A 24,848-nucleotide genomic window follows, 5' to 3' on the forward strand; every position below is an offset into this window, starting at 1 on the left:
ATAAATTTAACCCCAGAGATGATGGTGTGTGAATTAATTTCCCACAGGTTGGCTGTACTAACAGTGGGGTGCACCATCACCTCTGGTGAACCAAGACAGCATGGTGTCAAGGTTGCCTTAGAAACTGAGTTGCCAGTCTGGGTTAGTGTTGAGATGCCTGAAGTGGATATAGCACTATGCTAGCACCATGAGTATTCTTGCAAAGGCTCATGCGTACCATTGGCCCTGGATCACTGGACGGTCAATGACACAGAAACCATTGTTTGTGAACTATTTGTTTTCCTTCTGGTTCTTCAGACTTCATTTATGGATACTTATTTTCTTCTGAGAATAGTGGCTAAGGGAGCCAGAATGCATCAGATTTTGTGCTCATTCAGCAAGCTGAATTCTGAGACTAAAGGCCACATTTCATAAGCCCCCCCCCCACCCTAGTACATTGATTTCAAAAAAATGCCTCCACCGTGCATTCTGAAACCCGATCTCCCTCTATTTCTGGATCCCCCCCACACACACACCATAGGGGATGCGCTCTGGTAGGATGTTGAGTAGGAAAAAACAATCCTTACACCGTCAAAATTTTGAAGATACTCTCTTTTTATTTCAAAACATGGGAATAACTCAAATTTTGAGCCTCAAGGACCAAAATATATTTGAACCAAATGTTCAGAAGACGAGCCAGGCCACCATTTTCGGCAGCAAGCTTCCCACGGACAAGTGGATATTAGAGAATGATGCCCACGACATGGCTAAAGCTATAGCACACCCACAAATAGATTCGTACTTGGTTGTCTAATTTGCATGCATGAGTATAGAGCATTCTCCATGCCACTAGTACATATATGCCTTTTTCAAAGTCAGTGCAGGATCCGTATTTGTGCAGGTCTTTAAAAGTCTGCTCCCTTACAACATGTTAACATAATTTATCTGAGAGAGCCTCAAGATGACAAATTCTTTAAGCCACTTTTACTTCCCCAAAGTCATTTCTGAATAATAATGATGGCTATCAGGAGTTCCAGCATCACATAGGAGAATCTGTTTGTTAGTGATTTTAATGTCAGTTAGCTGGCTGTGAATGAACCTGGCTAAACATATCCACATGCTTGGTGCCTGGAATTTGAAATTGGTAACCTTTAGCAACAATGGCAACCTTAGACCAAATGACAAGATAAAAAAAAAAAAAAAAAGCCAGAGGATGTCCCAGAAAGAATTGGGCTTTCCTGCTTTCGAAAGCAAATGCTTCCCTAATCTGCACCAAACAGTGACAGCCTGACCCACTCTTGCATGGGGGTCTACTTTTCCCACTAATGCTGAATTGTTGGAAACCCAAACAGCATTCAGCGCCAAGGGGGAAATTGCCTGAATCTGAAAAGGAACCAAAAGAAATTGTACCAGGGAAAGGAGATGGGAATGGAAAACAAGTTCCCAGAGTATCTCTGTCAACAAGCATGTAGAGTCTTTATTACTAGAATACGCAGAATCCCGTGGGAATTGCTACATTATTTTTTTTTTTTTTTGCCTTAACTCTTCCCTTGCCAGTCCTTCCCTGGCTGGTTGAACTGCTTCAGCGAGGGGGAGGGACTGTCCCATCCAGAAGCCACTCAACAGCAGGCCTCAGGAGCTGCACTCCTCGCAGTGACAGGAGAGGATGTACCGGTAGGTGGCCGTGAGTCGCATGCCCCCAGAGCAGCGCAGCCGCAGTGCCTTCAACTTGGACGTCTGGGGCCGGCAGCAGTGACAGGAGGAACGGAAGGGCTGCTTGAGGACAGTGCTGAAGGAGACCAAGGGCTCGGAGCGTGACGCCTGGCTGCAGTGCCCCTCGCACCGGGCCAGGAGTACCATCTGGGGAGAGAAAAGAAGTGATTACCCCCACTGGGGAAGCCAAAACTTCAGCCAGGTCCCGCAGCATCCTTTAAAAGGCCCTAACACTCCCGGCTGGATGAGTTCCTGCTGGAGAAGACCAGTGGCTCTCAACCCTGGTCACACATTGGAATCACCTGGCAAATTTGCTTTTCTTTTCTTTTTTTCCATGATTTTAAAGTTTACTTTAAAAAGGTAAATGTCTCTCAATATTTAACAGGTAAAGAAAATATGATATTGGTTTATTTTATGTGGTTGTTATATTTTATTTTCCAAGTAATACCGCTTAAGAATATTTATACACCTACTTTTAAGTCCACAGTTTAGCACTCTTATTTGTATGGCTTTAAAAGTTATAGCGCAAGATCTTCACAGTAAGGATTGGAGAAAAAGATTCATTCAAAACAAAGCCTGATATAATATAAACATGTTTTTCTCTGTACTTTATTTTAAATACATTAATTTTTTTTAAAAATTAATTTATTTATTTATTATTTTTGGCTGTGTTGGGTCTTCGTTTTTTCTGTGCGAGGACTTTCTCCAGTTGCGGCAAGCGAGGTCCACTCTTCATCGCAGTGCGCGGGCCTCTCACTATCGCGGCCTCTCTTGTTGCGGAGCACAGGCTCCAGGTGCGCAGGCTCAGTAGTTGTGGCTCACGGGCCTAGTTGCTCCGTGGCATGTGGGATCTTCCCAGACCAGGGCTTGAACCTGTGTCCCCTGCATTGGCAGGCAGATTCTCAACCACTGCGCCACCAGGGAAGCCCAAATACATTAATTTTTAAATGATGCTCATCTGTTTTTTCATCTGGTGGTAAAATACTAGTGCAAATTTTTATCAAGATAAAGTTTACCACAGATATAAATAAATTTTTCCAGTTGAAAATGGCCCTTCAGCTGCCATTAAATGAAATTTCCCAACTTAAGTGAAAAAGAATTGGTAGCTGTCATTATAAGCAAAAATATAAAGTACTATAGCATCACCTACATTGCTGCAAATTCGCTTTTAAAATGTCAACACCCAGGCCCCATCTCGGACCAAGTGAATTAAAATCCTTTGGAGTTGAGCCCAGGCTTTCGTGGTTTTCCAAGCTCTTTAGGTGATTCCAAAGTGTGCTGAGGGTTTAGAACCACTGGACATGGCCCACCACCACGATGTGCAAATAAAAACCAAAGAACAAAAGAAATTTCTACTGTCAGGTGGTAGTCTACCGTTGGACCCATGCCAGTTCTATTAGTCTGAAAATGTAGAAAGTCATTCCAAATTGCCATCAGGGGGTAAATAAAGAATGACTACAGAGAAAAGGAATTTGCTATGTGCAGAGAATTACTAAAGAAAAGGAATATGGTTTCTGAAGAAGAAAAAGAGGATAACTTAGTGATACTTAGGAAGAAATATTCTGGGCACCACAACTTGAAACAAGAGAGTGAAATAGAAAAAGGGTATGTTTTGGGACCTGGAATCACACTTCTGGGCTTATACACTGAAGGATCCTGAGATTTGTGCAATTGGGTTTTCAGTCATTTAGGGCAAATACTAGGATGCATTCCTTCTGACCATCTCCGTTTCCAAATGTAGGTTAGGATGATAATAAAGCTTGGGTTGAAGTAGCAGAGGTTGCATGTTCTTTATAGTGGCTCTTAGTGTGGCTTTAGTAAACAGATCCTTTAAGAATCTGGTGCAAACTACCAAAGGTATCCCCCAAACAATGGACATAAGCACACACTTTATATTTTGCATATAGATTAAAGGGATGGAGCAGAGGCTCATTTATGCGTCCCATACATAAATGGTATCCTGGGAGTGGCAGTCATGGGGGGGTAGGGTGGGCAGCTTGATTCATTAAGCTATACAACCCTATACATTGAGGCACAGAAGGTGGGGGGAAACCTGAGGTTATTGGTGTATGTTTATGTGGGAGGGTCTTGCTTGGTGAACTTCATATTAAGTGATAGAGAAAAAGTTGCCCTATAATTCCAGAACCCACAACAAGAACATAAAAAGTAGAACTACTCAAATAAAAGATTAAAAGATACATAAATATGCATGAAACTGTTTGACATTTACCTCACAGTATTTTAGGAATTAGCAATTATTATTGAAACTCACCAGCTATTAAGTCTGATATCATCCTATAGGATAGAATTTAATGCCCAAGAATTAAAAGTAGGAAATGGCCTGCCCATCTTTCCAAAAGGAAGAGAAGATGACTTCTGGTAATTATAGATCATTAACATCATTATCTGAAAAGATGCTGGGATGAATCCAACAATCTCTTAACAACAAACAAGACAACATGCGATATTAGGAAACGACTAGCAGGGCTTGGTGAAGAATAAGTTGGACTAGACCTACTGATTTATTTTCTCTGAGAGGCCACAGAGGCAGGGAGAAAATGGTAGCTGTAAGTCATTTTGATTTTATTAAAGCTTCAATTCTATCCTGCCTGCCCTTCACATTGATAGGGAAAACAGACATGATCTGAAATGGGTTTTGAGAGATTATGCCATAGGTCTATATTACACAGGCCAGTTCTTGGTGCCCGCCCCATCCCTCTAATGAGAGAGAGAGTTCGAGGTCTTCCCAGTCCCTTCTCACCCTTTCTAGTACGTGGGAATAGTTCCTTGACATCTCACTTTGGAGTAATGTTAAATTTGCTCATCTCTAATGTGGATTATCTATTAGGCAGATTAAGCAGTTCTTCAAAGAATCACCTCCCCAAATGGAGTCTTTAGAGATTCAATTTCAGTCTGGATGGGTATAGCTAACCTGTGCCAACAGACTTCATTCAGAAGGGCAGAGACATGGCAGTGCATCGTACCCAAATGATACACGTACAGGTGAACCAAATGCTGACCTTGAATGATCAGGCAACTAACACTGTCCATAATATGACCAAGTCAGCAATCTAGGGCCATTTGTAGAACTAACCTAATAGTGATTTCACTAAAAGTCTTCACGGTCTCAAGCTCTGCCTTCAGCTCATCCTGAAGGACAAGAACTCCAGCACTGAAGACTCTGGGGCCACCTCCAGTGGGTCCCTCTTCCTCAGGAGCTGGACTTTCTGGGCAAGGAGAATGCAGAGACATGTACAATAAACACCTTCAGTGGCTGCCACCAGCCTTCAGAATAAAATCCAAAATCCTGAACAGGCATTAAGGCCCTCCATGACCTGGATTTCACATACCTTTCCAATCTCACCAACAACTGTTCTCATTCTCATCACCCACTCTCTATTTGGATCAAGCTTAATTACTTAGGAGTCCATGGAACTGCCCTGAATTTCCCTGCCTCTTGCCTTTGCCTTTCCTCTCTCAGGAATGTCCTTTTCTCCTGGCTGTACTTAATGAAATACCAACTATCCTCCACTGCCAAATTCAAATGCCCTCTCCTCCAAGAAGACACCATGAAATGATTATCTGGCCCTTGACGTTCTCAACATACATGCAAATCCCCTCTCTGGGAGATTCCCAGTACAGTTGACCCTTGAATAACATGGGGAGTCAAGGGCACCAACCCTCCGTGTATTCCAAAATCTGCATATAATTTACACTTGGCCGTCCCTATCTGCAGTTCCACATCCGAGGATTCAACCAGCCACAGATCGTGTACTGTGGTAACATTTCCTATTGAAAAAAAATCCGCATGTAAGTGGACCTGTGCAGTTCAAAGCCATGTTGTTCAAAGTTCAACTGTATATAGATGCCATCTCTATCTAGCCCTGTTTTGTGTGTGTGTGTTGCAGGAGTCAAGCAGGGAGTTTGGAAGATAAAGATCCATGAATGAGTGTCGTTAGGAATGGAAGGTATAAATACCTGCTTCCCAGATTCACTCTTTTTTTAAAAAATGTATCCATACATATATATGAATCATTTTTAAAAATTAATTATTAATTTATTTATTTTTGGCTGCGTTGGGTCTTTGTTGCTGCACGCGGGCTTTCTCTAATTGCGGTGAGCGGGGGCTACTCTTCATTGCGGTGCATGGGCTTCTCATTGTGGTGGCTTCTCTTGTTGTGGAGCATGGGCTCTAGGCACGTGGGCTCAGTAGCTGTGGCTCGTGGGCTCTAGAGTGAAGGCTCACTAGTTGTGGCACAAGGGCTTAAGTTGCTCCACAGCATATGGGATCTTCCTAGAGTTGGGCTCGAACCAGTGTCCCCTGCATCGACAGGTGGACTCCCAACCACTGCGCCACCAGGGAAGTCCCCAGATTCACTCTTGATATTCACATTTTAGTCTTGGCCATGCCTCACCTGTATTACAGATTTAATGAACAACTTCTGACCTCTTCCAGACCAGAGCTTCTCAAACTGTAATGGGCATGTAAATCAGCTGAGGATCTTGTTAAAATGCAGATTGTGCTTGACTAGTTCTGAGTGAGGCCAGAGATTCTGCGTTTCTTGTAAGATTCTGGTTGATGTCGGTACTGCTGTGCTAACGTCCACACTTTGAGTAGCAAGGCTCTGGACCTGTGAAAGTTTGAGAGGCTCTGCTCTAGATACATCACTAGATAGTGATCATTTCGCTAATAATAATGATGGCAGCCAACATTTATTGAGTGCTTACAACATTTAATCTCACTTAATTCTCATAACAATCCTATGTGAAAGGTAAAATTATTATCTGTACTGTTATTACAGATGAGGAAACTGAGGCTTTAGAGAATTTGAGTAAATTGCCCAAACTCACATATCTAGTAAAACACAACACTGAAATCAAACCCAGGTCTGTCTAAAACCAAACCCCTGGTCTAAACCACTATAATATCCTGCTTCCTGATATTAAGGTGCTTGCCTGAGGCATGTGCCAACTCACACCCTACTCTAATCTTCTTTGACCTGCCTCTGGGAGTTGTAACCATATCATAACCACACGAGTCTGACCTTTTTCTTATGGGCTTCTTGGGACACATCATCACCACCTCCAAACTTAAGCAGAGCTGAATCTTCTAAGAACCATGGCAGTCCTAAATAATATCTCCTCCACTGTCAAGACCCTCGCCCGTTGCTCCATCCCCCAGGGATCTGAGGACTCCCAGGGACTCCCAGCAGTTCACTGGATGATACCACATACTCTCTAACTCCTTAACCAATTCATCCTTCAGTTCAATAAAACTTTGACACCTTCAGACATCTGTTCACCTGCCAAAACACATTGGCCCCCGGTTTATGGTCAATGCACATTCCTCATACGTGGGTGACTTGGTTGTATTTTATTAGCTGCTCTGCATTTTGCACTGCGCTTAACTGCTCTTAATGAAGAGCATACACGCTACTCCACTATCAAATCAAGAAATGAATTTTTTTGGACAAAGAACCCACATGGAGCTCCACCACTAAAAGAGTGTGTTCAATAGGTGGTTATTGCTCATACAAACTTCTATTGAGGGGCTTCCCTGGTGGTGCAGTGGTTAAGAATCCGCCTGCCAATGCAGAGGACACGGGTTCGAGCCCTGGTCCGGGAAGATCCCACATGCCGCGGAGCAACTAAGCTTGTGAGCCACGGCTGCTGAGTCTGTGCTCTAGAGCCCGTGAGCCACAACTACTGAGCCCACGTGCTGCAACTACTGAAGCCTGTGTGCCTAGAGCCCGTGCTCCACAACAAGAGAAGCCACCATGATGAGAAGCCCGTGCACCGCAACGAGGAGTGGCCCCACTCGCCGCAACTAGAGAAAGCCCGTGTGCAGCAACGAAGACCCAACACAGCCAAATAAATAAATAAATAAAATAAAGAAATAGAAAAAAAACCCAAAAAAAACCTATTGACTTTTCACGACTCAGGTGGGTGACAGATACACATTATCTGCTTTTGGTCCAGTTTAATTTTTGCTATCTTATGTTCCCCCCCAACAACTGGCTTGATGTTAGGAAGCTAGGCAACTTCTCCAGCAGCCCTTTTGTATCCCCCCAACCCTGGAGTCACTTGGCTCCAGCTGGATGTGATACCTAGTTCCTTCTAACACGAACAGAGCTGCTGGGTTCAGGGTATTAGCTCAAGGATAGACTCTTTCACGTTCAATCTGATTTCCATGTGCTGAGGTTAAGAGTAATGGAAGGTCCTTGGGTAATAATTAAGGAATAGTAATGATGATGATACGTAACATGTATTGAACGTTTACTAGGCTCCAGGCACTGTGCCAAGCCCTTCACAGGCAAGTTAATACTTAACAACTGTTTCAAAAGGTAAACTCTCCCCACTTTACAAATTAAGAAATTCAAAGGCAGAGGATAAGTTACCGGCCTAAAGTCACATAGCTGTACAATGGAGGGCCAGGATTCTGAACCGAGACAGCCAGATTCCTGAGCTCTCTCTCCTAACCACGGTGCTATACTATTAGGCCATGAGAGTCAGCCTTTCAAGCCTTCGAGTTTCATAAGATGCTAAAGTCGGTCAAGGGCAAGTTCAGGCTACACTGTGAGGGTTGTAGCCAGCTGTGATTCCTGGGTCTAGACCAAGGACTGCACCCGGAGACCTCAGGCTCCTTCTCTCTCTGGGGACCTACCACAGTTCTTAGACAGTTAGGCCTTTTGATGCAATACACAACTGTCTTCTGAGTGAGAGAAAATCCAAACACAGATGGTTTTCATCACCCCTTGTTGAAAGACTTGCCATCTCCAAAGCCACTTTCCTTTCCTGTCACGTGGGGCCCCTGTGAATTCCTGGCTCAGGCCATGGTCTCCATCAATATCAGAATAAAGACCCACCTGTCCCATCCTAGAATAGAGCTTTGGCTATTTTACCTCAATCGAGTGAGAAACATATTTTGCCTTTTTCTCAACAGTGAATACTGTGCATCCCTTATTCCATGGCACCCCTTGAAACACCCCCCTTTCTCCTCAGGAACATGATTCACCTCTGCTTCTCCCATTCCTCACTTCACCAGCACCCTCAATAAATGACTGTTCAGATCATCTCCAGAGAGCCAGGTCAACCTGCAGCTAGAAGCCGGTCCCTTCACTCTGGTTACAACTCAAACTGACCTGAAGAGACCTTTGCACCCAGAATGCTTCCCTTCCCTCTCTCCTCCATTTACTTGTAATCATTATGAGGGCAGAAACGTAGTCTGTGTTTTCTTCTACTTTTGTGCCTCAACTGCCCACCACAGTATACATTTGTTCCTTTTTTTAAAAAATATCAAGTCATATCTGCCCACTAGTCAATTGTGTTATAAACGCAATACTCCCGACTCCCCTCGTTTCTCCTACCATGCTGTGAGCTTCGGGGGCAGCCCTGCGCATGACAGGTCCCCTTTCCTCAGGGAATTTCCCCAGGCTTTGTGCCCCGAACCCTCTTCCTCCTTCTCCTCTGGGGCCACCCCCCTAGCTGCTCCTGTGGCCCTTCAGGGTTCAGACAACCGTATGCCTTGGTTCTTCGCTCTCCTGGCTCGGGGCCACCATCTGCTACTCCTCACCCAACTCAGACTTCACAGGCCTGCCCAGCTGGCTCACTTTCCCAGTCTCGGTTCCTGAAAACCCCTCCTTGGCCTGAATCCAGAATGCACCCCCTCCAATCCCTCCTTCCTCCTCTCACGTGGGAAGGGAGGTCAGACAGCAGGATCTGTTTCTCTCTGCCTTTGATCCCCCCCTTTTAGCACCCAGCACAGTGGCTTACATTTACTTTGCCCTTCTGCGTGCTCCCCCAGCCCTGCCAGGTTTCTGTGTTTAACGAGAACCTCAGTGAGGTTCATTTTCCTAATCCTTTAAGGCTATAGGAGATCCCAATAGTTATTGAGGTTTCAGTGGTTGACTAAAATAGAAAAGTGAGTCTAAACACCTGTCCACTTTATAACTTCATCATCAAGATCATACTATCATCTATTAATGTCTATTATATGCCGAACACTAGGCTGGATGCGTTACAAATATTATCACCAATACCCATACCCACACTTTTAGGGAGACAGCATTAGCTCCATTTCACATGGGAAGAAACTGAGGCACTAAAGAATGACTTCACTTCCCCCTAAGTCACCCATTTGGCCAACTGTGGAGCTGGAATTTGAAACCAGGTCTCTCTCACTTCAAAGCCTGGGATCTCAGTTCCCTTGAAGATTCCCCAGATATCTCATTTCCACTAACCACTGACCCTTTGCTTGTTTGCTTTACCACCTTTACTAAAAAATTCAGTGAAGATTGTCAATGAAGCTGCCACTCCCAGAAACTTTTGTACCCACTCCTAGGAGGTGTTACCACTGAAAGCCATCAGGCGCATCCTAATCTGTGGCCACACTGACCTCCTTCGTGGACCACTGTGGCCAGTCTTTTCTGCCTGACTCCATCTCAGCCCTTTCCTGAATTGCTGGGAGATGGGCGACAGGTCCCCGGGTCTGGCCAGATGCAAGTTCAGATAGTCTCATGGAAGGCTCCCAGAAAAGCTTTCACTACTATTTTTATTTTTCTACAAAGATTGCTGAGTGTAAATCATGATTTTTCAACAGACTGGAAGTTGAGCCTGAACTTCTAAATAGTGGCTCCCATTTGCAGCAACATGAATGGACCTAGAGATTATCATATTAAGTGATGTAAGTCAGAAAGAGATCTTAAATACGACAAAGGAACACATCTACGAAAACAGAAACAGACTCAGATATAAGAACAGACTTGTGGTAGCCAAGGGGGAGGGGGTTGGGGGAGGGAAGGATTGGGAGTTTGGGGTTAGCAGAGGCAAACCATTATATATAGAATGGATAAACAACAAGGTTCTACTGTATAGCACAGGGAACTATATTTAATATCCTGTGACAAACCATAGTGGAAAAGAATATATATATATATATATATATATATATATATATATATGTATAACTGAGACACTTTGCCATACAGAAGAAATTAACACAACATTGTAAATCAACTATACTTCAATAAAATTTTAAAAAATCATAATAAAAAATAAGTGATGGCTCCTACATTCTATTTGCATTCCTCCAGTAGGAAGAGCCAAGTGAAAGATGAATGAGTTGAATGAAATGAATGAAAGATGAATTGAAAGATGCATGCTCTGAGGCAGACATTGCCACTCCTGGGCTAAATGACATCGAACAATCTACTTAATTCTTCTTTCAGGTTTCAGTTTTCCTTACCAATAAAACGGGAATGATAATGATTTCCATCACAGGTTTGTCAGCAACGACTAGATCATATAGTATGAGGTGCCTGACACCTATTACGTGTTCAAGCAGATGCTCTCCCTTCCCTGAGCCTGGGTCACATTCTCGCCTTTATCTGTCTTCCCGAGACCAGACACTGGATAAATGGGAGTCAGGAAGCATTAACAACTGACAGGCAAGCAGTAGTAAATAATGGGCTTTGAACCTCACGTTGAGGGGAGAATTTTTGCAGAGAGGAAAAATCTACCCTAGTCTCCTCTTTGCAAAAATCCCCATTGGTCGTTTCTGAGGCACAGGCTACATGTTTTATATCCCAAATCTGTAAAGATGAACAATTTTTCTAAGTGAAACCCATTAGAGAGAAAACCAGCCTGAGTCTGTGAGAATTAAGAATTATAGAATATCTCAAAATGAAAAACAGTTTTTGTTCCCGGCTACATAGAGAAAATCTAATCCAGAAAAGGTCTGGGTAGTTGAGATTCTGCCAGGCATATTTTATGGCCAAGGAAGAAAGGTTTATAATTGCAAGCACCATTTACATAAAACTATTGCTATATTTGGGATAGTTTGGGATGTTTGAAAACAGATTGTTGCCATGAAATTACAAACATTTCTCTACAATCACAATTTTGCTCTATTTATCATGGTATTCTGGAAGAAACAGAGGTGAACAAAGGTAAACTAAAGTCTGTTTGTAGGACTCATGCTCAAGCACTGTGGGTTTGTTGCGTTTGAGTTAAGGCTATATCTTCTTTGACCTTTCCTTAACTAATGTGATAATTGCTAAGGCGCTCCTCCATCTTTTCATCAAATCTTTCCAGATTGTTCTTTAGTTTTCAGAGATGCTCCAATTTTCCTGTTCCTTCCTATCATCACATGAACACTTTCTTTGAAATAATTTTATTTCCTTTCTTTTTTAAACATTTTATTTATTTTTGGCCAGGCCGCGTGGCGTGTGGGGTCTTAGTTCCCCGATCAGGGATCAAACCCGTGCCCCCTGCACTCGAAGTGAAGTGTGGAGTCTTTTTTTCTTTGTTTTTGAAGTGAAGAGTCTTAACCACTGGGCCACCAGGGAAGTCCCTGAAATAATTTTATTTCCTTTCTTTTTTTTAAAGAATCATGATTATGGAGGACAACTCAGCAGAGGGAGAAATCATCCGTGGAATAAGAAACACTAAATACGAGTGCTCTCTACAGGGGGAGTGGAGGAGAAACTAATAATTGCTCTAGTCAACCTCACCTCAGGCCTACAGTTTCTGAGCAATCAGTTGGAAAAACATGTCCTATCTTTTTTACTCAGTTTGTTTTATATTTTGTCCTAAGAAGGGATTGCAGGCTTGCAAAAATTTATCTATTTACTCTTTTTTTTTTTTTTTTTTGGTTCGACAAGTACAAATAAGAGCCAGGAAGTTTGGGTTAAAGTGAGTTAACCCAAATTCTGATCTCCCTAAACTAAAACAAGCCATCATCATTGAGCTATAATCAGAGAAGTTATGGAAATTTTAAAGGCAGACAGAAATCGTAATGTTTTTAAACGGAGGGTAGAGCCATTAACTTATATGGTCTCAAGTTTAGTGGTTGATATTACCAAAACTTCTTAATTATACTGGTAATTTAAAAAAATACTTGCCATGTGAGAATATTTAAGTGGTTTTAGTCTCAGGACTGGAAGTGAAAATCTCTGAGGTTGGGCTAAACAAATTCTTATTTACCAAATGTGGGCAAATTTCATTCGTATGACTGGGGGCAGTGAGAGTCGTGAGAAGTCTGCTTCTGGGTCTATTTTTCCCTACTATGTGCCTCCCTTCTGGGTGGTCCAGGTGGCCTTGGAAGCATAGTATTCCTTCATACACCCCGTCTCAACACTGAGACATCACTTTTGCCTGTGCAAAAAGACACACAACCTACTCCAAACAAGAATGACGTGGCTGATCAAGGTAAACATGATAACTTATCAAAATGCCATTTCTGTTTTGAAACCATTTTAACATAAACATGGCAGGTAGAGAAAGGCATGGACCAGGAAACACTTTGAAGAGCCCCCCCCACCCCCGCCAAGAAGTACGTTTCACCGCTCAATCATATTTCTTGTATTCCCTTCCTCTTTATTGCTGGTGGAGATAGAAAGAGTTACGATAACCTGTAGATGCCATTTTCTTTCTTGAAAAAGGACACCACTGCTCCTACACTTTCACAGCCAGGGACGACACACACCCCTCCAACCTTGTGCCTAGCAACAATTTTATTGTGAGAAACTTCCAGCCTTTCCTACTGACTTTGAGCAGGCTGAAAGGAGAGAAGCTGGCTGGGTGTGTACATGGTCAATTAGGCAGCTTTACTGACAAAAGTTCAAAGCACGGTGGGAAACCCTAAAAGGATGATTCTCTGGCAAGCCCTGTGGGTCAGCCATATAGTTCTCTGTCCCTTGTCAAAGGAAGAGGGCTTGTCTCCTGTTTCTGGGAGTAAGGCTACTCTCACAGAGATCTCGAGCTTACCTTGGAGCTACACTTGTACAACGGGTGACTGATAGAATCGACATAGTGGTGTCTCATGCAGCGTCGAGGATCGGAGTCCATCATGAATGAGCTGTCTGTATCTCCCATCAGCGCCAGCAGGGAGAGCATAGAAAAGGATGCAGCTAGTACATGATTTCTCATTGTTGTAAGGGAAAACTTCTCAAGAGGAACAGCAGAGGGAGGCAAAGGACTAAAAATTGGAAATGCCTTCACCTCCTAGGCTCCGGTTCCTTTCAAGGAAAGGGCAGGATCCGGTTGGAGCTTTCTGGTTGTCATTGTTCTTTGTATGCCGGAGTTTTCGTCTTACAGTTTGCACTCGCAATCCATCATCACTGTATCTGAGGCACAGCTGGAATGAAAACAGAAATGATTTTCCCCAGAAACGTTTACCCAGAAAAACTAATGGAACCCTGGAGGTATTGAGTAGAATTTTTCCATGTCATTTTGAGTGGAGAATATTGGTTTCTGGAGTGTCATTAGCATAAGCTATCATCCATTTCACACCCCTCCCCCATAGCTTACGGTACATATTTATAATCATTTGGAAGCGGACACAATGGTTTAATGGAAGCGCTTGTTGACTTTAATTGCTGGAGGATAGTTTGACCCCATAGTCAAGTGGTTCTGGCCAGAGCATAACTCGATTGGGTGCTTTCATCCTTATCCCTGGCTGGTGGGGACGAGAGGGTCTATTCAGTTTCTCAGTAAGCTTTGATGTCAATGTCAGCTTACAGGGCTAGAGAGAAGGCAGGTCAGCGCTAACAAGCACACGCCACGTCCCACAGGAAGGAAGTACATTTTCCATGTCCAAGTCCAACCCACCCATCCACCTAGTTTTCCACTTCTATGCTCTGGGCTCATCCTGTTTTTGTGTGAAGCCCCGTGCCACCCAGCACCGATGATAAGCTGCATCGGAAATACACATTACGCTAACTGGCCTCCAGTGCGGTTAAGGCAACACATGTGTATTTGCCAACAGACTCACGCATTTCTGAAGAGCCTTTGTAGCCCAAGCACACGTATAATTTGAAAAAGTAAGTGGTTGCTGGAGCAGAGACTTATCATTAAAGTGGGATCATGCCATATCTGAAATTTGCCTTGTTCTTTTAAGCATATACCTCTTGGACAAAGGACTTGGGTCCAGAATCTCCTCAAATCACCTCACTAACCCCACCCCCCAAGGCATGGCCAACACTATCACACCAGCAAACAGAGAGCATCAAAAATATTTTCAAACATTTAGGAAGATTGGGGGACTTGACATTACATCTAAAGCAAAAGGAACACAATAATTAAACCTTCAGAAAAACTTTCAAAGTTATTTCAGATAAAAGTTTGATTATTTTGCTTCATAGTACAACCTTTTTTTTAAGCTTGCTACGCATGGACAGTCTGAATAAACAGAGCAAAGCACTGATAAGATGAAGAAGTTCAAGTCCATATAAGTCAATTAGATTTGCTCTAATATAGTGGCCCCAGACCCCCTTAACCTCAGTTTAGCTGTCTTGCGAGAGTGGGGCAGGGGACCCCAGGAGGAAAAGAGTGTGTGACACAGGGCTGTTTCAGAGTGGAGCATCCCTGGCAATGGCAAAACTTCAGCACGTGTGTTTCAGGGAAGCCCTGTAAATTGCAGGAAGAGCAGGGAACAGTAATGAGGGGACCCACCTGGACTCTAGCACTTCCATTGATTAGCTGGGGGACCTGGTACAGGTCATTTAAGCTGTTCCAGCCCCAGTTTCCTCATTTGTAGAATAGGGGAGTGGGAAAAATGGCATCTGCAACCCTCTCTTGCTCTAAAATGCCAACATTTTAGATACTTATGGATTCAGTTACTGCCATGTCCATATGCAGAAGATAATCCTAAAGTTGAGGATACCATATTTTCATGCAACTTTGCACCACTTTCCTTTATGTGCATGCTAATGGCAATATTTCATTAAAATTGATCAAACCTGAGCCTACAGCTCCAAATCAGCAGAGGATGCAGAAGAGCATTTTTTGTTTTCATTTCAGCTGCATGTTCTAGGTTTTCCTCTGCACATTACATTGAAACTCAGCAAGACTTCAGCTCAAAGAGCCAGAGCTTTCTTGGGTTCCACGTTCAGAGGCTACAGTATTGCTGACCATTTCCTGAGTTTCAATATGACTGTATTTTCCCAAATGGTTAACTGTCTCTTTGAAGCCTTAATTAGTCTCCGAAAGAGAATTTATTAGATTTCTCCTTTCACCATTCCAGTTCACAGATATTTCCCCCAGGAGTCAATGGCAAGAGGATGAAGGGGAAAAGCAGACATTCCAGTCCTGACCTTCCCTCTCCACTGCCAGCAACTTCTTTTTGGAGCCATGGCCAGGAGATATGGTTAAATGAGCAACGCAAATGAAAGAAAAGCATGCATAGAATGATGGTAGAAACAAGCAATGACATTGACAACAAAACCCTATATACGTGTTGGCATTTGCATTTATTCCACAGAAAAGGAAATATAATCGGCCCTTAAATGTAGAAGATGGGCACCCTCACTCACCTAAGAGAAATGAAAATTAAAGCACTTTGAGACACTTTGTTCAACCAGTCAGAAGTCTGATCATGCACCCTGTTGGCAAGGCTGTGGGAAAACAGGTCTATTTTGGAGAAAGTACAGTAAAAATTGGTACAAATTCTGTAGAGGCCAATTTGGCAATATCTATTAAAATTGAAAATCTGTATAATTTAGACCCAGCAATTTCACTTCGGAGAACTAGCCTACATGTGAGATCACACAAGCATATGGTTATTCACTACAGCATTGGTTGTCATGGCATAAAATTGGAAACAGCACAAAATTTCCATTAGTAGGGGACTGGTTAAATATATTACACAACGTTCATACAGTCGAATACCATGCAACTCTATAAGGAAGAATGCAGAAGCTCTACTGATTTGTGTTAAAACAAGGAGGGATAAGAATATATATTTGTGTTAATTTGTATTTACATAGAGAAGCTCTGGAAGTTTACTCAAGAAACTGTACAGTTAGTTACCTGTGGGAGTTGGAGGACAGGCACGGGAGAAAGACTTTTCGTTGTATAACTTTTTAAAAGTTGTAGATGTCTGAACTTGTGAATGTATTGCCTATCCAGAATTTCATTAACAAATAATACTTTCTCTTTTCAAATCAAAGCTTGGCTTAAAAATAGTAATTAAGTTAATGGATGTTTAAAGTTTGTGCCAGTTTGAGTGTTTTAATAGTATTAAACTTTTATTCCTGATAAATATGGGAAGACATGCTAGTCTCTTAGTCAAATATTCTTCCAGGTGGACCATTTTGTTCTTGTGCACTACTGCCACCTAGTAGCAACGTTCTGAATTGCAAGCACAGTTAAAAAAATTTTTTTTTCCTGAAAGGTGAATAAAATAATTTTGCAAGCAAATGTTATGACATTTATACTGATAAAGAGCTAGTTAATGTCACACAGAATGTAACTTTATTATCTGATTTTCTCTTTAAAGATGATAAGCTGAACCCAGAAGTAGTGATAAAGTATAAAAGAATGACAGAAGAAATATTGCTTCACCACTAATAAGAAATAGATTTTCCATTTCAACACGCTCATAAAGCATGATACTTTCTGTTCAGTTGTTATATTAAACTCTGAAATGAGAATGCCAGCAACAGTGTAAATATGCCACAGAACTCACAGAACCCTCGAAGCATAAAGGTATGATCCTTGCAACATAACACTGAGATTTTTGCCTTGTGTTCAAATTGAATGAACCAACACTGTTGTGTTGAAGAAGAAATGAACAGAATGCTCAAGAAAAGAGTGATGTTAATTAAGTCAAGTTGCCTTAACATTGTGTTGGTCCAGATGTGCACAGGTGAGGTTGTGCAGAGTGCCCAGGGAAGCACTCACAAAGGGGAAAATCAAGAATGAAGGAAGTTTTCATCACTCGAGATCCCAATCTTATGGCAGCCTAGGGGTATCTACGTCTGTCTTGTAGGAGCTTCTGTCATTTTTCTCAAAATTAAATTAATTCTAACTTGCTTTAATTTTGTGAAAGCCATGTAGCATAAAAATCAAATGCTGCCTATCAAGACTTAGAACCTCAGCCCAGCCAGTGATGGATTGAATGAGAAAGAGACTCTCTTGTTGAACTCAGTAGACCTGGGCTGCTCCGTGCTCTGGGTACAGTACAGTCTCTCTGAGACATGGACTTGGCCGATGTACAGAGCCCACATTCTAATAGCTCCAATGTGGAGCCTCTGCTGGAGGAGAGGCACGTAGGCTGGCGTGCCCGACTTTGGAGCTACCCTCCAAACGATACCAGTGGAAAAGAACAACTGGTGCCCAGATTTCCCCACCTGTCATTCTCAGCGAAATAATATAGCAGAGCTTACAGCAGACCCAGCCTCCTGGGTGAGAGATGGTGTTGTATCTACAGATCAGCTCACTCTTGGGCTGACCTTCTGCCTGGCAAAGGGTAAAGTGCTGGTTTCACACAAGTTATTCCAGCAACTGGCTAAGACAAGTGGCATGTGCCAAGAGTGGCCTTATTCTCGCCCTGCTTGCCAGACAAGGGAGGGCCGTGCTCAGTATCCGTATTTCCCCCGGGGGCTGTTTTCAGTATAATACATGCAGGTATTGCCTCCCGTGGCTTCTTTCTACAAATATATATTTAACACATATTCACTGAGCACCTACTATGTGTTTCCTTTTGCTCTAACAGATGAGACTCAAGGGTCAGGGGAGAAAATAGGTCCTATTCTAGTTCCCTCTTCCAACTCACTGCATCCACAAGCAAAGAGTCTTGGCCCGCTGTTTTCCTGGGCAATTTTTTTAGACACGCTGATGAACTCATTTAACATCTAATTCATATGCAACATCCTTTGCTTCATTTCTAAGAAGATCAAGCTAAGCAGATGAAATATAGTGACTTTGGAATGCCATCAGTGTGCCAGACAGAATTATTTGATATTTACTATCATTTAAAACTATCATATCAGGCATGAGTAAGGTAAAGATGGCAGAACATAAAGCCTCTCTCAAAGGAATTGCAAAAAAAAAAAAAAAAAAATCAGAGATTTAAATGTGGAAGAAAGCTTGCCACTAGGTAACACTTCATACTGGGATTAGAAAAGCAAGAAACTCAAAGTCTCATCAGAGAGTGTGAAGTGCTAAGTAGCCCCTTCCCAGGAACTCAAAGAATTCCAATTGGAACTAGTCAACTAGATGCCTTGGAGAATAAGTCAGATGCCTCTTCCGAAGGCACTTAATTTATAAACTGTAAACAGCCTGTTGGATTTTATAAAGCATCTCATGTGCTCAATGAATGGTTTTTGATATTATTCCTATCTGGCAGCACATCAGTAGTGGCCAAGAAGCCAAGCCTGGGCTGCCCCAGAGGCAGCCGTCCTGACCACACACGCTGCCAGCCCTCCAGCCTGCCAGCCCCTGGTATCTCCAAGGATGGGCAGCTACAAGGTCAGTGGGGAGGGAGCAGCTCCTGCCCCTGTCACCTCATGGTGTCTGTTCTACAGTTAGAGGTGGCAGAGCGTAGGAGGCAACGCCTGCCCCCATAGAGCCATCTTAGGAGAAAGAGGACATCCTTGGGATTAAACCACAGTTCTCCAGTCTGGGATGGTCTGTTTTCTCCCAGCCTGCATTACTAGGCAGGCATGGCCAAACTCAGCGGTGATGGTGACGGAGGAAGAAAAGAGATGGGAGAAGCAAAAGGGAAGGAGAAATAGAGCCCAGGGAAGAAGCAATAAATCACAAGCCTGGGGTAAAGAAGGGTGTGAAAAAGAAGGATTAGGAATAGAAGTAATTTCTGGTCAACTGTCAAGTGGCCCCATCTGCGTGTGTGTCCTTGGATTGAATAGTTTTACTGTCTGGGGCAAGACTGGTGTGGGAGGACTGGACCTAGAGACTGACTGAAACTTCAAATCCTGATTTTTTCAGGAAATCCAGAGAAACCTCTCATTGTGATCCAAACTCCCACTTCCCTACAGGTTTCATCTCTTCCTCCCCAGCCCATTTCTAGCCTGTGTTCCATGTCCCGGTGTTTTGCATTCATTTGCCAGAAACATTGGATAACTATTCCGCAACCTTCTGAAACCAGAAGAGCATTCTACTGCTGTCTGCTCTGGTGGAAGGAAGGCTGATCTGAGGAGCCGCAAGCTCTGAGCCCTCCCTTCCCGTCATTGGCTGTGTGATCTTGAGCAAGTCACTTGCCTTCTCTGGACTCAGTTTGCTCATTCACAAAATGTACGGATTGTTCGAGATGTTTCTATGGTTCTATCCGTTTCTAACATTCTCTAACTCTACCCAAGCTTCTCAGAGTACTTGCCTGCTTTGGGGCTACATGTTCCCCAAAGAAATATGACACAAAGAGTTCCTTGCTTACTCAAGAAGTTAATGATCAGGGAAAAGTCCAAACAAGTTCTAATGTGGTGCCTAAGCCCCTTGGTGAGGCTGTATTGGTGGCCCAAAATAAAAATAGCCCGTCATAACCAGTTGACTTGGTGTTTGAATGTACCAAATACGGTTTATAAATTAATAACATGTTGTTAATAATAGGAAGCAGTTAGCGAGGATACTTAACGGGTTCTTATTTCTCTTAAAGCTGTCTTAAAATTTGTAGTGTTTCTTTCCAGTCTCTACCAAATGGGGAGAGGAGAAAGCGAATAGTAGTCAATCATGGTAGAATTAAACTTCTTTCAATTGGTGATGATGAGGATATAGGCTGAGTTCAACCCTCTTGCACCTTTCCTAGGAATGACCCTTATTCCTAACAGACTGAGCCGCAGGTCCTCATGCCCTAGTGGGGCCATTTATGATGCTCTGGTTCAGGATAGAAGAGGAAGATTGGTTAGAAGAGTTTTCTTCTCTGCAGATGTGGTTAAGAGCAAGGCAGTCCGCTTAGTAAAGCATCTATGGAACCTTTGTGCTAGGGTACCTGAAGCTCTAGGCTGGGACTTGGGTTGAAAAGAGTTGCCCATTGGGTACGGGTCTTGTTTCCTGTGCTGGGCTTCTGCGGGCTTCTACAGTTTCTGTGGAAAGACTCATTCTGAGTTCTTAACAGTTGACATAACTGACTTTTAGAGAACAAACCTTGCATAAATTGGAAATGACCGAGTCTGATTACCCGTGTGTCAAGAAGCAGGATACGGCTGAAGTCTTCTCCTCTGGGGGTTTGGATTATTTCTGTAAATCTACCACTCCACTAAAAGCTGTGACTGATATGGTGACGAGCTGTCAGAAGAGGCTTAGGGGTGGGCTTTCTGGGGTGCCAAAAATCAACAATAGCCCTAAACATGGAGTCCCCTTTCATCCTTTCACCAATAATAGGGAGAGAGAAAGCCACAAAAGAGGTAACAGAAGAGACGGAAGAAGGATTATTTTTATGTTTCAAATCTGCCACTACCCTTTCAATGATTTCAAATAGCAAAATTCCAGAAAGGGAAGGTTCCCTTCATTTCACCCACTCCCTCCCAGGAAGGGGGTTTCACATGAGGAATGAGAAACACTCTACCACTTACCTTGTGTAAGACCCTTTGGAAGGAAAGCAGGAAAGTTCTGAGACACCCAACCCAGGGCACTTGGTCTCGCCAACACATGAATGTACACTCTCCCTGTGGAAAAGAAAAGGTGCCCTGGTGTTCTGGGGACCCTGGTGCTGAGTTAATTTGACACTTGCTCTGCCACTGGGCTGCTGGCTGTGGTATGGCCTTAGGAGAAGAGAGATGACCAATGTTAGCTCGGGGTACAAGCTCCCTTTTACCCTGGAGCCAAATGAGTATGTTGGCTTTTCTTCAAAGTGTCCAACAAAGTGTTTCCAAAGCTGCATTTGAATCTCCTCACCCACACTTTGGAATGATGGGTAGTGATCTCACCTAACAGCTGTAGAGCCCTTAGTTAGAAATTGGGCATAAACAATAGAGCAACTCAGTATTTCCATTCCCCATTCAATTTGCCTTTTCTGCCCAATGAGGGGACTTGAATACTGGATTCAATCCGGTGGCAATTTGGAAGCAACACTTGTGGACACAGACTCATGTCAAAGGGGCAAGGTTAAAAGCACGGGGAACTCTACTCAATGTTTTGTAATAACCTATATGGAAAAAGAATCTGAAAAAGAATGTATATATATATATATATATATATATATATATATATATATATATATATATATATATAACTGATTCACTTTGCTGTACACCTGAAACTAACACAACATTGTAAATTAACGTATACTCCAATACAAATTTTTTAAAAAATGAAAAAAAAGCCAATCACATAAAAATATGTTTCCCTTATTGCTAATCACTCTGAATTTATTGGGCTTTTGGTTTTCTGTTCGTAGTTTGCTTTGCTTAAACCACACACACTCTGGCTACGTCTTTTGATTGCCAGTTCCCCTGTGACACTTCCATTCTGCTGCCTTTGGATTTCAAACCTCAACAGAAACATTTTAATTCTGAAAAAAAGTCATTTTCCGTAATTTGGGGGTGAATCACAGAAATGTATGAAGTCCTTGAATATTGCCTCGCGCTTTAAAGAAAAATTGGATTTTAAGAACTGGATTTCTTGGACTCTTCACATCCATATTAAGAATGTGTGTGCCTACATTTTACTTCGAGTTAAGGAAGGGAGATATTTTCTTCACTGTAGGAGTTGACTTCCTTTTCTAATGTCAAGTAAAGAAGGCAACTTCAGAGTTCAAACCCCTCTTCCTGGGAGGGAGTAGGTGAAATTAAGGGAAGCTTCCCTTTCTGAAATTGTGCTATTTGAAAATCTCCAGTGGCAGATTTTAAACATCAGAAATAATCCTTCCTCCTTCTCTTTGCTTCTCCATGGTCTGCTCTTTGCCTATTTTTATTCCCTATTGATGGGAGGATGGGAGGAGACTCGATCTTTAGGGCTATTGTTGGTTGGTGGCACTGCAGAAGGGTCGCCCCTGAGAATTTTCTGACACCTCATCAACTTTCTTGAATGTATTAACCTGTTGCCCTTTCATTTTTAAAGAATCTGGCAATTGGTTGGATCACAGCTTAAAAGAAAAAGTTGGGATTGAGCCCGGCCTTGGAGGAGAGAAAATGGTATGAAAAAATTCTTAGCTTTTGTAGAAAAACAAAAAGAAAAACGTATCTACTGCAAATCTTATAGAACTGAGTTTAAAGCTATATAGTCCATGTTCGTGTGCAGATTCGGACATGAGGGTGAAATGGATTCTGATTGGATGAATTCCTGATTCTAAGCATGAGGGATATATTGCCTCCTAAAGTTACCCATTCTTTGCATTTTCTGAGTCAGCAGTCTTTCTAACAAGAAAGTGGTTGTCCCAGACTGTGAACCCCATCCAGGGTGTTACATTCGGACTATGGAAAATGGGTCTGGGGGTGTGACTCTCAGCAATTATAGGCTCACCCATCAGACTCTGAGACCCTCTGATGAGGGGCACAGTAAGCGCGAAGGGGGACCAAGCAAGCTATTGCCAGACACACAAGAAGAAGGCTTTGCAGATGTGAGAGCATCTGGCATCAGAAAGAATGCCATCGGCGCAATCTTCCTCAAAAACTCAAATGTGTGGGTGTGTGAATTTGCAGCACGCAACCTGCGTAGCCAAGCCAGTCCCTGCCTCGCCCACCCCACTGCACATGCACGGGGGTTTCAGCAGGATTCGCCACCCTTTGTTTTCTCCTGGACGCAAACAGAGAAGTTCTATGGTTGCTGATCTGAAGGGTGAGGAGTGGGTACTACCAGCTGGAATGTTGCCACTGGCAGGGGCAGACAGGAAAATAGGAAGGCTCTTAATGTCCTCCCAAAGAAAACCTTTGATGGACAAAAGAGTGGTTGTATTTTTACCCTCTCTCTTCATGCTGCCAGGCGTCTTTAAATAGATTCTCTAGCCTAGGGACTTGTATGGAATAATTCATATTAAAACCCAAGAAGTGGCAGAGGAGGGGAGTTGGTTCTTTCTTCTCTTTCTTTTCTTTCCTTTCTTTTTTTCCCCCCTTCTTGTCAAGCTAACAGGAAAAGACTCATTTTAATTCAGCTGTGTTCAATTTTTCCTTTTGGGTCTCTTAATGAACTTTAGCTAATTCGGAAAAGACTACCAAAGCCCCCAGGAAAAGAAAAGGGCTAGGAACCTGCATTGTAGAGCGCTCCTTAATACCTTTTGGCCCCGAGGACATTAGCAGCATCTTTTAAGGATGTTGCACACAGGGGGTGACACGAAGCTCTTAAATGGGAATGTCTAATTGAGAAGTCCAGTTCCTTCCATTTGCAACTCATAAACCGATCTGTTGTTCGGCTGTTAAAAGAAAGAAAAAAAAGAAAAAAATCCTCCCCATCTCCCCAGCCCCATGCTGGGTTCGGTTCAACCCAGGATCCATTTCTCCCCTCTCCCTTTCACAAAACGGGTTTCATAAAGACATTCAGGCCCACGCTAGCCAAATTAAAAGTCCCGTCTGTCCTTCTCTTTCCTTGGGAAGGGAAGGATGTGGGAAGGACAGAGAAAGGGGGCAGGGCGCGGCCCAAGGATCCAGGGAGCTTTGTTTCAAGTCACTTGTCTCTCTCCCTTGAAACAGAGAATAACCACATTTCTCTTAATGTAGGCCGAAGTGCATCCAGGCGTTCCCATAGCACTCCCACCCCCGGCCCTTTGCCGGAGATGTGCGGGTCACTGTGATGGTATGTTTGTCCCTGCCAACCCGGTTCACTCCAGCCCTGCTCCCAGCAGCCTAAAGGGCAGCCCGAGCCATGAGGCTGCTCTTCTCTGCGAGTGGGTTCAGGCTCGGGGCGCTCCGAAAGGACCCCCGATCCTATCAGCCCGGCAGAGCTGCTGCCAAGAATGACATCCTGGGAATACTATGGAGATGGGGAGACCTCATGGGCTGTTGTCCCCAGATGGAACAGGACCCAGGCTGTCTGGAAAACAGGCAGAGCAAAGAGCGAGCTCACAATGGAAGGAGCTCAGGCGAGGGGAAAAGGGGGCGGGGTGGGAGTGGTGGAGAGCAAAAGCAAAGAAAAGCCACATGCCACCCAGGAAGATTCCAGGGAGGGCGGGAGGAGGTGGTGGAGGAAGGACTTGCAGGAAACAAGTACCCAGACATGGCACTGCCAGTCTAGCTGGATTCTTTTCTGAATTAGATTATGCGAAAGAAAGAGGGGAAATATATAGCCTGCCAGCTGTTCAAAGGCTTACAACCTTGCTTTTATTGTCCGGGTAAGTTGGTGAGGTGGGGCATCAGAGGAATTCCAAACATACCATCCCAGAGCGATTTTAATATGTTCCACAGGGTCATACACGAAGAGGAAATGACAGCTGATCACAGCCAGGGCAGGGCCACAGCAATCTGGGCCTCGGAGCTCACCCACCCTCCCAT

The 24,848-nt window shown here is 43.4% G+C and overlaps 1 protein-coding gene across 1 annotated transcript in view; it reads right to left on the reverse strand.

The window, feature by feature from the left end:
• Positions 1-573: 573 nt before the first annotated feature.
• Positions 574-24,848, reverse strand: part of NDP (norrin cystine knot growth factor NDP) — a 29,895-nt gene continuing 5,620 nt past the window's right edge. Inside the window, exons 2-3 of the mRNA XM_082378296.1 lie at positions 13,459-13,828; positions 574-1,839 (exon numbers count right to left, since the gene is read on the reverse strand). Coding sequence (XP_082234422.1) covers positions 1,612-1,839; positions 13,459-13,620 — 390 coding nt within the window. The 5' untranslated portion in view covers positions 13,621-13,828 and the 3' untranslated portion in view covers positions 574-1,611. The remainder of the gene's footprint in view (positions 1,840-13,458; positions 13,829-24,848) is intronic.

The sequence above is a fragment of the Balaenoptera borealis genome (assembly GCF_965194805.1).
Source record: "Balaenoptera borealis genome assembly, chromosome: X".
In the NCBI taxonomy this organism is placed as follows: Eukaryota; Metazoa; Chordata; class Mammalia; order Artiodactyla; family Balaenopteridae; genus Balaenoptera; species Balaenoptera borealis.